Source organism: Nomascus leucogenys, unplaced genomic scaffold (assembly GCF_006542625.1).
Source record: "Nomascus leucogenys isolate Asia unplaced genomic scaffold, Asia_NLE_v1 Super-Scaffold_285, whole genome shotgun sequence".
In the NCBI taxonomy this organism is placed as follows: domain Eukaryota; kingdom Metazoa; phylum Chordata; class Mammalia; order Primates; family Hylobatidae; genus Nomascus; species Nomascus leucogenys.
Window position 1 is genome coordinate 1033181 of NW_022095770.1, and position 14860 is coordinate 1048040.

Below are 14860 nucleotides of genomic sequence, written 5' to 3' on the forward strand. Positions count from 1 at the left end.
ATTTTAGAATTAGTACAGTGCAGTCGACTAACAGCGCAGGTTTTAATTGGTATCATTATTACACACCAGGCAGCAGGATGTACACTGCTCTGCTCAGCATCTGAGAGCTTGCTGGTTGGTTACAGTCTGTCAGTCGATCTGACATATTCATTTGATACTTCAAGCCTCACCGTCTTAGCCATGGGTCCTCTTTGACAGTCCCTGAGAGAACCAGCTTTGCTGCTGCTATTTGCAAAGGGCCATATACCTGTCTGTAATGTTGCCTTAGAATAATCGCAATGCTTGTTAGTAGCAAATTTCTGTTCAGAAAATAAAGATCACCAAAGAAAGGCAATTTTCTAGGCGATTAAAAAAATCTCAGCTTCATGTAATTAAGTGAGAAAAAAATGAGCTAAATATGAGAATGTCAGCTGTACCTCATTTAGTGCTTTCCACTCCCTTTTCATTTTGTCTCCTGTTTTCCTGATTTGGAGGATTTAGAAAAACATGAGTAGGAAGTTGCTGTTAATTTCAGATTTCACTTAGCAGAGTTCTCATTTGGTGTTCTCACTGAATGAATTAAAAGACTTGTGTTGATATTAAGGAAAACCTGAAAATTTTTTAGCTTTGCTTTTCTTCACAATATAAAGATTTTAATGAAGAATCTTCAATTCTTTTTTTTTTTTTTTTGAGACCCAGCCAAATCTTCAGTTCTTTATGTTTAAGCCATCTAAGCAAGTCTTTTTTTTTTTTTTTTTTTTTTTTTTTTTTTTTTAACAGAGAAGGTTTCAAGTAAAGAACCAATACCTGACTTCTGTGAGTTTTGCTCAGACACTGGATCTTCTCAAGAGTGGACTCCTGGCCGGGCGCGGTGGCTCACGCCTGTAATCCCAGCACTTTGGGAGGCTGAGACGGGTGGATCACTTGAGATCAGGAGTTTGAAACCAGCCTGGCCAACGTGGTGAAACCCCGTCTCTATTAAAAATACAGAAATTAGCCAGGCGTGGTGGTGCACACCTGTAATTCCAGCTACTTGGGAGGCTGAGGCAGGAGAATCACTTGAACCCAGGAGGCAGAGGCTGCAGTGAGCTAAGATCGTGCTACTGCATCCCAGCCTGGGCGACAGAGTGAGACTTCGTCTCAAAGAAAAAGAGTAGGTTTCCAGACCAAGGGCATTGTTGCCAGTTGAAACAGAGGTGCAGGGCTGCCCTCATTCCTTCCAGCCTTTCATTTAATACATATTCTATTTAATACATAGGGCACACATATTTAGAATCTGACTTGCTTTAACTGCCTTCTCAAGGCGCAGATTGGGGTGTACTATTTGATGGAGTACGGTATCACTGCTTTTTTTGTTTTGTTTTGTTTTTGTAGAGACAGAGTCTTGCTCTGTCGTCCAGGCTGGAGTGCAGTGGCGCGATCTTGGCTCACTGCAACCTCCACCTCCTGGGTTCAAGCAGTTCTCCTGCCTCAGCCTCCCAAGTAGCTGGGACTACAGGCACATGCTGCCATGCCCGGATAATTTCTTTTGTATTTTAGTAGAGACGGGGTTTCACCGTGTTGCCCAGGCTGGTCTCCAACTCCTGAGCTCAGGTAATCCGCCCGCCTCGGCCTCCCAAAGTGCTGGGATCGCAGGCGTGAGCCACCACGCCCGGCCGGTATCACTGTTTTGATACACCTGTTGGTGCCTCTTTTTTGAAATTAGTTGCTATCTTCAGGGATTTAGGGATGGCAGAGCCTTTTAGCTACTACTATCTTGTTTGGCTCCAGACCCAGTCAGCAGTTATTGAATGTTATTTCAGTCCGACAGCTGTTTGGTTTCTTCAGTGACTAAGTAATTTAGTACTTCCCAGTGTCAATTGTTGCCTAAGTTGTAGAAAGAAAGAAAGAAAGAAAAAAGGAAAGAAAGAAAGGAGGGACGGAGACCATCCGACCCCCTGTCACCAGTTCAGTAGCTTGAAATCAATGCAAAGTCTGTAGCGTGGTTTCCCTTGTTTACTGGAAAAGTTGGCATTGCCTTCAGGTCCTGGGTCTGCAACTAGTGATATGAATGTCTGACTTGTATAAATTCTTGTAGGCACCCTCTGCCTGAATGTCGCATTTCCAGGGCTTCTTAGAAATAGCAATAACTTGTTTCACCTGTCTCTACCTAAGAAACCCACAGATACCAAACTCCTAGATGCTGGAAAGGACATGTAGAAGAGTCTTGGCCTTGTGCCTCCTTTACACCTATGAGGGGTAACTATAAATAGGAAATTATCCAAGTCCTTATTTCCTTCAGAGTACACAGAACCCTTTCCTTTTCCTTGCATTTCTTGGAGCAAATAGCATAAGCACCAAGCACATCATTGAGAGAAAGGAGGAAGGGCAGCACGTTGTTAAAAAATTTTTTTTTAAAAAAGAATGAAATCTACTGTATAATCCAACTATTTAGTAAATTACAAATAGATTAACGTAGGCATTGAGTCCATTTCTATTGGGCTGTTTCTTAAAATTTGCAGTGAGGATTAAAAACATCACTTGAAGAAAAAGTAGGATGTGTTGAGGCTGCATTTATACAGGCTCATGTGCATGTATGTATACAGATTATGTAATTTTTTTCCCCTAGGGACTCAATAGATCTTGATAATCCACAGGAGAACATTAAGGCCACCCAGCTCCTGGAGGGCCTGGTGCAGGAGCTGCAGAAGAAGGCGGAGCACCAGGTGGGGGAAGATGGGTTTTTACTGAAGATCAAGCTGGGGCACTACGCCACGCAGCTCCAGGTGGGTGTGGGCTCTGGGGTCACACTTAATTATCTTCCCTTGGAGGTCTTCTTCCTTTAGAGACTTTCTTTCTCTCCTTCAGTCCAGTATTGTTGAGTTATACGTACATGCATAAGGTTCTTGTTGTTTGGTTTTGGTCTTTTTTTTTTTTACTTTTTATTTGAGAATAATTTCAAACTTCCAGAAAGTTACGAGAATCATACAAAGATTCCCCACATATGCCCATATTCACCTGTTGTTGACTTTTATGTTGTCATATACTCCTCGCTGTCTCTCTATACACACGTTTTTCAGTCACTGGAGAGTAAGTTGCATACCTTGTGTCCCTGCACCAGTAAGTACCTCTGTGCATTTTCTTTTTTTTTTATTTTTATTTATTCATGTGTTTATTTTTGAGACAGAGTCTTGCTCTGTCGCCCAGGCTGGAGCGCAGTGGAGCAATCTCAGCTCACTGCAACCTCCGCCTCCCGGGTTCAAGTGATTCTTCTGCCTCAGCCTTCCAAGTAGCTGGGATTATAGGCCCCTGCCACCATGCCTGGCAATTTTTTTTTTTTTTTTTTTTTGTATTTTTAGTAGAGACAGGGTTTTGCCATGTTGGCCACTATGGTCTTGAACTCCCGACCTCAGGTGATCCGCCCACCTCAGCCTCCCAAAGTGTTGAAATTATAGGCATGAGCCACCACACCCGATCCCTCTGTCTATTGTCTTTTTTTTTTTTTTTTTGAGATGGAGTTTCACTCTTGTTGCCCAGGCTGGAGTGTAGTGACGTGGTCTCGGCTCACCGCAACCTCCACCTCCCAGGTTCAAGTGATTCTCCTGCCTCAGCCTCCCAAGTAGCTGGGACTACAGGTGCGTGCCACCACCCCCACCTAATTTTTGTATTTTTAGTAGTGATGGGGTTTCTCCATGTTGGTCAGGCTGGTTTCGAACTCCCGACCTCAGGTGATCTGCCCTCCTTGGCCTCCCAAAGTGCTGGGATTACAGGCATGAGCCACTGCACCCAGCCCCTCTTGTGCATTTTCTAAGAATGAACCTTGTCTTGCATGGTTATAATACACTGATCAACTTCACTAAATTTAGCATTGATATAATACTTTTAGGTACTCTTCTGGATTTCCATTTTGTCAACTAATTCAAACATGTGCTTTAGGGTATTTTTCCCCGCTGCAGTCCAGAATCCAGTCCAAGATCGCATATTGCATCTAGTCATCATGTCTCTTTAATCTCCTTTAATCTGGAACCATTTTGCAACCTTACTTTGTCTTTCATTGTATTGGCATTTTAAAATAATTAATGTAGGCTGGGTGCAGTGGCTCACACCAGTAATCCCAGCACTTTGGGAGGCCGAGGCAGGCGAATCATCTGAGGTCAGGAGTTCAAGATCAGCCTGGCCAACATGGTGAAACCCCGTCTCCACTAAAAATACAGAAATTAACTGGGTGTGGCAGTGGACATCTGTAATCCCAGCTACTTGGGAGGCTGAGGCAGGAGAATCACTTAAACCTGGGAGGCAGAGGTTGCAGTGAGCCGAGACCGTGCCATTGCACTCCAGCCTGGGTGACAAGAGCGAAATTCCATCTCAAAAAATAATAATAATTCATGTACCCCCTGCTTTTTAAAGATAAAATGTTCCTCATTTGGGGTTTGTCTGATGTTTCCTCATGATTACATTAACATTGCACATCTCCGAGCAGACTTCTAAATATAGTTGGCTATCCATGTCCGTGGGTTCTGCATCCTCTGTTTCCACCAACCGCAGCTCAGAAATATTCAGGAAAAGAAAAAAAGTAACAAAAAATACAAATAAAGATATGACAGAACAGCTATTTACATAGCATTTCCTTTGTATTAGATAGTATAAGCAATCTATAGGTGGTTTAAAGTGTATGGGAGGATTGTATGGGTTCTATGCAAAACGATGCCATTTTATATAAGGAACTTGAGCATCTGCAGATTTTGGTATCCAAGGGGGTCCTGGAACCAGCCCCCACAGATACCAAGGGACAACTGTAGGTGACGTTGTGTCCTTCTCAGGTATCACATCCAGAGACGGGCAGTGTCCCTCGTCCCCTCATTGGTGGTAGTAGTTTTGATTGCCCAGTTGAGAATGGCATCCAGTTTCTCCTCTGGCGAGGCTTTTAAAACTTATTTATTCCGTTCTTAAGAATGTTCCCCGGATACTTTAGACAAATTAAGATGCAAAAAGTAAAACAGCACTTTGGGAGGCCAAGGCAGGTGGATCACCTGAGGTCAGAAGTTCGAGACCAGCCTGGCCAACATGGTGGAACTCCATCTCTACTAAAAAGACAAAAATTAGCCAGGCATGGTGGCAGGCCCCTGTAATCCCAGCTACTCGGGGGGCTAAGGCAGGAGAATTACTTGAACCCAGGAGGCAGAGGTTGCAGTGGCCCGAGATTGTGCCACTGCACTCCAGCCTGGGCAACAGAATGAGACTCAGTCTCAAAAAAAAAAGAAAAAAGAAGTAAAACAATCTTACCTTTTCACTGTAATTGGATTTCCATGATGTGCCTTCTTGTTCCTGTTGGTATTGGGGGAACAGTGTCTCCTGTGATTCAGGAGGTCCCTCAGGAGGCTCCCCATCCTGAGGCATGGTTAGGGCCCATAGTGTGGAGTGGCACAAAGTGATGTCTGCTGTTGGATTCTTTCAGAACACGTATGACCGCTGCCCCATGGAGCTGGTCCGCTGCATCCGCCATATATTGTACAATGAACAGAGGTTGGTCCGAGAAGCCAACAATGTGAGTGTCCTGTAGGGATGGGGAGGGCAGTCAGGAAGCCTTTTCTTACCCACTTCCCTCTGGACCCACCTTTGTCAAGGTGACTCAGGGTGCACTATTGGTGTCTCTTTAAAGAGAGCTTCGTCCTAAGGGGCACAAAAGAAATAGGAGACTTGACTGAGTGCAGCCTAGCACTTTGGGAGGCTGAGGCAGGCAGATTGCCTGAGCCCAGGAGTTCGAGAGCACCCTGGGCAACATGATGAAACCTGGTCTCTACCAAAAATACAAAAAAATTAGCTGGGCATGGTGGCACATGCCTGTAGTCCTGGCTGTTCGAAAAGCTGAGGTGGGAAGATCCCTTGAGCCCAGGAGGTAGAGGCTGCAGTGAGCCATGATCGCACCCCTGCACTCATGAGTGGTGGAGTGAGACCCTGTCTCAAAAAAAAAAAAAAAATGAAATAGAAGATGTGGTCTCTGATCTTAAGTGATTTATAACCTTGATGAGATTGCAACCACAAAACAATGTGAACAAGTGCAAAGTAGTTTAACCTCAGCTGAATAATTTTTTAGTAAAGGCATGCTCATATTCAGGTGAGAATACTTAGGAAAGACTTTTCCCTAGCCCTGAATCAGGTGTGGAAGGAGTGGTCTGATCAGGTCACTTACAGGGCTGGGTCCACAGAGACCTTGTGTATTCCTCCCCCATTACTTCACCCTGGGGTCTCCAGGATGCCTGTGAGAGGTTTCGCCTCTTCCATGGTGGAAGCAAATGATTCCATCACGAGAATATCTTGAGTGAGGACACAGATGATGTGTGTTCACACGGCCCTGCTCCCCATGGCCTCCCTAATGCTTAATGCCATCCTTGCATTGGGTCAGTGAGTGGAAGAGGAATCACCACCTCCTCATTAGTAGGAAAACCCAGGTGACACTGGAACAGGTTACGTTCTAGTCTCTCCAAAGGAATTCAATGGACCTCGTTTGGGATACTCTGGTGGAGGTCAGATCTGAAATGGAAGCTTCTCCCATGCTTTGTGATCTGAGCCGTGATCTGTCCGCTCACCTGTTTCTCACTTTTCCCACTCCACCCCGTGTCTCATGATGACGTTTGCTATTCCTCGTGACTCAAAATTTACCTTTTGGGGTCTTACCCTGGTTGTAGGAGCTGGCATAGGCTTTTCCTGGGGATTAAGGCCTCAGGCTTCCTCCCATTCCCACTGCCTTGCACTGCCCCCCCATCTGTTCCCAGGGTAGCTCTCCAGCTGGAAGCCTTGCTGATGCCATGTCCCAGAAACACCTCCAGATCAACCAGACGTTTGAGGAGCTGCGACTGGTCACGCAGGACACAGAGAATGAGTTAAAAAAGCTGCAGCAGACTCAGGAGTACTTCATCATCCAGTACCAGGAGAGCCTGAGGATCCAAGGTGAGGCGCGGTGGAGGCACAGTGTGCCTCCTGAGGATTGGGCATGGGGACTGGAAAGCAGCTCCGGTGGGGTTGGGAGAAAGCCCGTTTTCCATTCGGAGGCAGCGACCTTTCTCTGAGTAGCAGGGACTTATTTGCATTGAAGACAGTGCTGAGAGGATGAGATTTAGGAAGGGGAGTTGACAAGACGCCTGCCCTTGAGTGCATGTCTCTTTCAGGTCCCCATATCCAGGGAGCTTCTGAGCTGCCAGGGAAGACATTTCCTCTTTTGAGAAGGGGCTCACAGTCTAAATAAATACTAGCAGACGATACTTTTGTATATAGTAGGCATATTATAAGTGGAGCTTTACTGAAACGATAAATAGGAAATTATATAATTACATGTTTAAAAATTTTTCTGGCTGGGCATGGTGGCTCACGCCTGTAATCCCAGCACTTTGGGAGGCTGAGGCTGGCGGATCACCTGAGGTCAGGAGTTCGAGACCAGCCTGGCCAACATGGTGAAACACCATCTCTACTAAAAATACAAAATCAGCTGGGCATCCCGGTGGCGCATGCATGTCATCCCAGCTACTTGGGAGGCTGAGGCAGGACAATCTCTTGAACCCGGGAGGCGGAGGTTGCAGGGAGCCGAGATCTCACCATTGCACTCCAGCCTGGGCAAAAAGAGCAAAATTCTGTCTCAAAAAAAAAAAAAAAAAAAAAATCTAAGCTGGGAGTGGTTTTGCACACCTGTAATCCTGGTGCTTTGGGAGGCCAGGGCAGGAGGATCACTTGGGGCCAGTAGTTTCAGACTAGCTTAGGCAACATAGTAAGACCCTATCTCTAAGGGGGAAAAGAAACCTTTCTAAACAGGGACGTGTAAGTACTAAGGACCTGTATTTGTCGTAACTGATTTCTAATGTTCTGTGCAGTTATTCACAGAGGTCTTCCTGGAACAGAGTACACTTACGCCCTTTAGGTAGCCCTTATGGACAGAGCTCCCCCAGCCTGGTATAAATCCTGCTTAGTACTTGGGGCCCAGAGAGCTTCAGTCTGTGGTGAGGCTGTGGAGCCCCACCAGCGCCCCCTCTTGACCCTGTAGCATTTTGGCAGTTTGAGCTTTAATAGTTTCCTCTCTCTGCTTCCATGCCCAGCTCAGTCTCAGAGAAGCCTTGGCTCAACCACCCAGCCCCTCCAAACACACACACACAGCACACACACACACACACCACACACATCACACACACAGCACACCCCCCCACAGCACACACACACACCCCACAGCACACACACACCCCCCACACAGCACACAGAGACACACAGCGCACACATAGCACACACACACTACACACAACACACACAGACACATAGCACACACACACCACACACACACCACACACACAGCACATACACCACACACACAGCACACACACACACAGCACACACAGCACACATACACCACACACACAGCACACACAGCACACACAGACACATAGCACACACACACCACACACATACCACACACACACCACACACACACCACACACACAGCACAAGCTCCTCTAATTCCATGTATGTAGGTTCCATTTTATGTCTATAGCGATACTATTTATTTACTCTTTATCTTCTCCACTGGAATATAAATCTTTGAGAAGGGACTGTATCTTTTATCTGTGTACCCTGAGGACAGCACAATGCCTGAAACATAATAGTTATTGAGTAAAGGTTGACAGGATGATTCTAGCCTGTCTTCCTTTTTTATCTGAATCCATCTTAGACTGACCCTAGAAGAAGGGCAGCTCCTTCTGAGAATGGAAACGGAAGATTTCAGGCTGTTATTCCTACCCAAGTCCTTAGACTGTCGACAGTATTTCTGATCCCGTGCCTGGCTTTTCTGTTTGCTGTGCATGGTGGCGGATTAGGTTTGGATTCAGGTCGGGTTTGGATCTATCATGCAGTGTCTTCTCAGTCCCATTTGTCAAGTTCACTCAGCAGAAACACAGACTATTGATCTGCTTTTGCCAGGGAATGCTCAGCTGCCTCCAGTGGAGTAGGGAAATTGCTTCCCGTCTCTCTGGCCTCCTTCCCAAAAGCTTCTGCAAATTTGCAGGAGAGCCTTAAGTGGGTCCCTTGCATAGGAAGGCTGGGCCCAGGTGTTGGGATCACCACCACCCTCCCTGTGGCTGGGCAGGATTCCCGAGGTAGCCGTGCAGATGCCTCGGATCTGTCCGTGCCTGGATGATCCTCTTCCTGCTCCATACCTGCAGTGAGATTGGAGCCATATTTCTGAGTTCTAGCTGTGGGCTGTTCCTGGCTATATAGAGTTCCTTTCGTCTGTCCCAGCTTGTGCATTCCATGGGGCAGTGCTGGGGTCAGGGTGACATGGCCCTCAGGGGCCAGCCAGGAGCTCGACTGAGACATGCTGATGCGCGCATCTTCTGACTCAGCTCAAGCAAGGACGCTGGGCTGTTGAGAAGGTGACGGGAAGGGATTAATAGTCCCAGCGTGGTGGAGAGGGGCTGTCGTTGGGAGGGTGGGGTGGGCCTGCGGTGGTGGCTGTAACAGTGGACATATTTAGTTTCTTAGACTGGGTTATTGATACACAGGTGCTCTTGTGTTCCACGTTCCCTGTGTCTTACCTATTTCATAATAATTTTTAAAAGGTAGTGAGGCCTAACTTACTCCCTGTCCCGCCGTCAATGAGACTCCTCACAGATGGTGTGGAGGGAAGCCGCCTCCCTCCGGCCTCCCTTTCCTGAGAGAATCTTGGTGGCTCTGCATCCCCAGTGGTCCTGGACATGCTCTCCCTCTGCAGTCTGTCTGTCTGTCTCCCCTGGTTGGTCGGCTGGGCTCACAGTGAGCTCACCTGGACAAACATGCTGGGCCCCTTCCAGCCCCTCAAGAATCTCATCCTCCCCTGAGGAGGGACTGCTGTGCTCAGGGATGAGACAGAGCCGCTGGGGCCGGGGGTCTCTGAGGAAGGCATTGCTGCGGGAGGGATGGGGCCGAGCAGCTGTTTGTCTCCGTCACCTCTTCTCTCTGTCCTGTTTCCCGTTAACCAAGAAGGACGAACCTCACACAGAGCTCACCCATGCCAGGCAGCTTTCTGGCATCTTCCATGTCCTCATGTATTTAATTTTCAAGCACCCCACTGAGGCAGGTACCAAGAATCTCCCATTTTACACGTGGGGAAGCCGAGGCACAGGAAAGCGATTTGCCCAGTTTCACCTGCAGTCAAGGGCATGGGCACACGTGTACCCCAGACAGCCTGGACCCATGCCAGGCCTCGAGAAAAGGGCTAGCAGCCCTGTGGGGCAGGCAGGCAGGAGACAGGCAGGCCTCCTCCCCAGCTGCCCCAGCACCCGTGTGCCCCCAGAGGGGATGCTCAGAGTCAGGAGGCTGGTGAGCAGGGCCCAGAGGCACCTCCTGAGGCGCCCATTCATCTTGGCCACCCTGGCTGTCAGGAACCCCGACTTGCTCTTGATGCAGTATCTGAGCCTGGGAGGGTCTCGCTCCAGAACAGGTGAATGGGCTTCTCTGGGCCTCCTGTTGGACACTGGGAGGTGATGGTCATGGTTTCCTCTCCCCTTCTGTAGCTCAGTTTGGTCCGCTGGCCCAGCTGAGCCCCCAGGAGCGTCTGAGCCGGGAGACGGCCCTCCAGCAGAAGCAGGTGTCTCTGGAGGCCTGGTTGCAGCGTGAGGCACAGACACTGCAGCAGTACCGCGTGGTGAGTGGGGTCCTGGGCCTCTCCTGGGCATAGGTGCCATGAAGTCAGTCTTTGGGGACCTGAGGGAGGGCTGGGACCAGGATGAGAGCAGAACCTGGGAGGGCAGGAGGCCTTTTTTCCTGGGGGCCTTGCGAGGCAGAGCAGCTCGGGGAGAGGGAGCGGCCTGGGCCCTGCCCTGCCATTTCCCAGCGAGGCCCTGCAGTGTTCTCTGGGAGCCCAGAAGGGGCTGCTCTCCCCCCTTTCCTCAGGAGCTGGCCGAGAAGCACCAGAAGACCCTGCAGCTACTGCGGAAGCAGCAGACCATCATCCTGGATGACGAGCTGATCCAGTGGAAGCGGCGGCAGCAGCTGGCCGGGAACGGGGGGCCCCCCGAGGGCAGCCTGGACGTGCTACAGTCCTGGTAATGGTGTGGGGTGGCCAGCAGGCAGGGCAGGAGGGGCTGGTGGGGACCCGGCTGCTTCTACCTCCTGTGCTGGCTCCTGCAGCAGGCCCCCTCCATCCTGGGACAGCTCTTGTTTCTCCAGGCGGCCTGGTTCCTGAATCAGACTTTGGTCCCCCATCCTGTGCACCTCCCTCAGGAAGGGGGCTGCTGTCCTGGGGATGGGACAGGGCTGGGGTGTGTGGGGTGATGCTCGGGCTGTTTGGGCCTAGTCAGGGTCGCCCCTCCTGTGTACGTCTCTAATTCTGGGAGGCAGGGAGCTCTGCTCTTCCCATGGGTGGGAAGTGTGGCAAAAGCACAGAGCCTTCCTGGGGGAGCGGGAGCTGTGTCTTGGGGCCTGGCGTCTGTGCAGAGAAGCCATTGTCCTCCTGTCGGCCTTGGGGCTCTCGTGCAGGTGTGAGAAGTTGGCCGAGATCATCTGGCAGAACCGGCAGCAGATCCGCAGGGCCGAGCACCTCTGCCAGCAGCTGCCCATCCCCGGCCCAGTGGAGGAGATGCTGGCCGAGGTCAACGCCACCATCACGGACATCATCTCAGCCCTGGTGACCAGGTGACTGCTGCCTGTTGGCCATGCCCAGGAGCTTGGGGCAGCTCCTACCTGCGTGTGGGGGGCCGCAGGTGCCTTCCAGACCAGCAGATCCGCTTCCTGCCTCTCATCCCTCCCCACTCCATCTCCAGTTGCTGTGGCTGCTGGGTGCCGCCCTTGCCCAGTTTCTCCTGTGGACACTGCAAGAGATGCCCTTGGGCCACAGCCCATGCCACCTGCTGTGTTATCTCACTCCCCTCTCCATCCTCTCCCTGGACTCTCACGGCTTCCCCAGGAACAGAGGCTGTGCCGGAGCTCTTCACCTCCTGAGCCCCTCGGGAGGCAGCCCCACCCCCACCACAGAGGGACTGAGAGCCCTTTCCCCTGCCCAGCCCCTCATCGTGCGTCTGTCCCTGTGTCCCCTGCAGCACATTCATCATTGAGAAGCAGCCTCCTCAGGTCCTGAAGACCCAGACCAAGTTTGCAGCCACCGTGCGCCTGCTGGTGGGCGGGAAGCTGAACGTGCACATGAACCCCCCCCAGGTGAAGGCCACCATCATCAGTGAGCAGCAGGCGAAGTCTCTGCTCAAGAACGAGAACACCCGCAAGTAATTGTGCAGCTTCTTCTCATTCCCTGCTACTTGTCTCACGTCCTGGCAACAGGAAAAAAGAAATTCCGCCTCCTGTGTCAGATCCCTGTTTGCCGTTCTGGCCTCTTCTGGGCATCAGCAAAGGAATATAAGGAAGTTCTTGGGCCTGGCGCGGTGGCTCATACCTGTAATCCCCGCACTTTAGGAAGCCGAGATGGGCAGATCACCTGAGGTCAGGAGTTCAAGACCAGCCTGGCCAACATGGTGAAACCCCGTCTCTACTAAAAATACAAAAAATTAGCCGGGTGTGGTGGCAGGCACCTGTAATCCTAGCTACTTGAGAGCCTGAGGCAGGAGAATCCCTTGAACCCGGGAGGCAGAGATTGCAGTGAGCCGAGATCACGCCACTGCACTCCAGCCTGGGCAACAAGAGCAAAACTCCGTCACAAAAAAAAAAAAAAAGTTCTCGTAGGATCTGTTTTCTGTGAAGATAGTTTGATCTTGTTTCATTTTGTAGAGATACGTCCGAGAAGATTACATGTATGTGTTATGTAGCTAACATTTCCTCTAAATGATGTACATTTTTAGCAAACCTCTCTATTTCCTGCTACCCCAAATTATATTATTTACTCCGCATGTCCTGAGACCCTGGCATGGGTTTGGAGCTGGTCTCTCTCTGATTTGCAGTGATTACAGTGGCGAGATCTTGAACAACTGCTGCGTCATGGAGTACCACCAAGCCACAGGCACCCTTAGTGCCCACTTCAGGAATATGGTGAGGGTGGAAGAAGAGGAAGAATGAATTTTTCCCTGGTCTTTGAGGGGAACAACTTACATCTTACGTTTCATCTTATATTTCTCCTTTGCAGTCCCTGAAACGAATTAAGAGGTCAGACCGTCGTGGGGCAGAGTCGGTGACAGAAGAAAAATTTACAATCCTGTTTGAATCCCAGTTCAGTGTTGGTGGCAATGAGCTGGTTTTTCAAGTCAAGGTAAAGCCTTCCCTCAGCTCTGCATGTGCGTGTGCATGTGTGTGTGTGTGTGTGTGTGTGTGTGTGTGGTGTACTTTATGTTACAAAATAATTTTTTTAATCACATAGCATCTTCTTCTTTTTTTTTTTTTTTTGAGACAGAGTCTCGCTCTGTCACCCAGGCTGGAGTGCAGTGGCGCAATCTCGGCTCACTGCAAGCTCCGCCTCCCGGGTTCACGCCATTCTCCTGCCTCAGCCTCTCTGAGTAGCTGGGACTACAGGCGCCCGCCACCACGCCGGGCTAATTTTTTTGTATTTTTAGTAGAGACGGGGTTTCACCATGGTCTCGATCTCCTGACTTCGTGATCCGCCCGCCTCGGCCTCCCAAAGTGCAGCATCTTCTTCTTTTTGACTATTGGTAAACTGAGAATGGACTGACCTCACCCTGAGAACTGTTTCACTTAGATTCTCTTAAGACATGAACAAAGGCCAAGCACAGTGGCTCATGCCTATAATCCCAGCACTTTGGTAGGCTGAGGCAGGCAGGTCACTTGAGGTCAAGAGTTCGAGACCAGCCTGGCTAACACAGTGAAACCCCATCTCTACTAAAAAGTACAAAAATTAGCCAGGCGTGGTGGCACGTGCCAGTAATCCCAGCTACTCAGGAGAATCATTTGAACCTGGGAGGCTGAGGTTGCAATGAACCGTGATTGTGCCACTGCACTCCAGCCTGGGCGAAAGAGTGAGACCCTGTCTCAGAAAAAAGAAAAAAAAAGACATGAACAAACAAGGCCCAGTGCAGTGGCTCACATCTGTAATCAACACTTTGGGAGGCCAAGGCAGGAGGATTGCTTGAGTTCAGGAGTTCCAGACCAGCCTGGGCAACATAGACCCTGTCTCAACAACAAGAACAACAAAAATTAAAATTAAAAATAAAAAATAAAACATGAACAAACAATAATGAACTGAACTAGCTGGAGAGGTAGACTACAAAATGGACATGAGAAACATTACTCGGGATGAATTTGAGTAAAGGTTGTGGTAAGTTTTAAATTTGTTATTTGTATTTTTTTCCCACAAATGTCTCCAATAGTCTTTTCTCTCTCCTGTTCTCCATGTAACTTTGAGAAACTTGATCCTTCAGAAATATCTAAGCAACATTGCTTGTAAAATATTTAAAATTTCTAAGATTGTGCCAGTATGAAAAGTCATATTATTCCTGGGGCCATTTAGATTCTGTGTCTGAGAGGAACATTAACTGAAACTTGGAAAATAAAAGTGTTGTGATAATAAGAAAAAAAAAGAGAGAAGGAGAAGAACTTGAGGCTCGTAGGTGCTCAGAATTCTCTTGTGTCTTTTTAGACCCTGTCCCTGCCAGTGGTGGTGATCGTTCATGGCAGCCAGGACAACAATGCGACGGCCACTGTTCTCTGGGACAATGCTTTTGCAGAGCCTGTGAGTGGATTCCTCGGGCATGTGGGTCCCAAAATCAATGCCAGTGTCATGAATCTCATTCATGTATTATGCCTTTAAAAAGCACAGGAAAAGGCCGGGCACAGTGACTCACACTTGTAATCCCAGCACTTTGGGAGGCTGAGGCGGTTGGATCACCTGAGGTCAGGAGTTCGAGACCAGCCTGGCCAACATGGCAAAATCCTGTTTCTATTACAAAATACCAAAAAATTAGCTGGGCGTGGTGGCACACGCCTGTAGTCCCAG

At 49.2% G+C, this 14860-nt stretch overlaps 1 protein-coding gene across 3 annotated transcripts in view; it reads left to right on the plus strand.

Annotated features, from left to right (window-relative positions):
• LOC100602489 (signal transducer and activator of transcription 5B) overlaps positions 1-14860 on the plus strand; it is a 76322-nt gene that overhangs the window by 44763 nt on the left and 16699 nt on the right. For 2 of the 3 annotated variants that reach the window (XM_030808120.1, XM_030808118.1), the window contains exons 3-12: positions 2588-2744; positions 5414-5503; positions 6732-6906; positions 10485-10615; positions 10864-11015; positions 11449-11604; positions 12009-12188; positions 12858-12945; positions 13040-13162; positions 14504-14596. In XM_030808120.1, coding sequence (XP_030663980.1) covers positions 2588-2744; positions 5414-5503; positions 6732-6906; positions 10485-10615; positions 10864-11015; positions 11449-11604; positions 12009-12188; positions 12858-12945; positions 13040-13162; positions 14504-14596 — 1345 coding nt within the window. The remainder of the gene's footprint in view (positions 1-2587; positions 2745-5413; positions 5504-6731; positions 6907-10484; positions 10616-10863; positions 11016-11448; positions 11605-12008; positions 12189-12857; positions 12946-13039; positions 13163-14503; positions 14597-14860) is intronic. The other variant, XM_030808119.1, reaches the window with a different exon arrangement.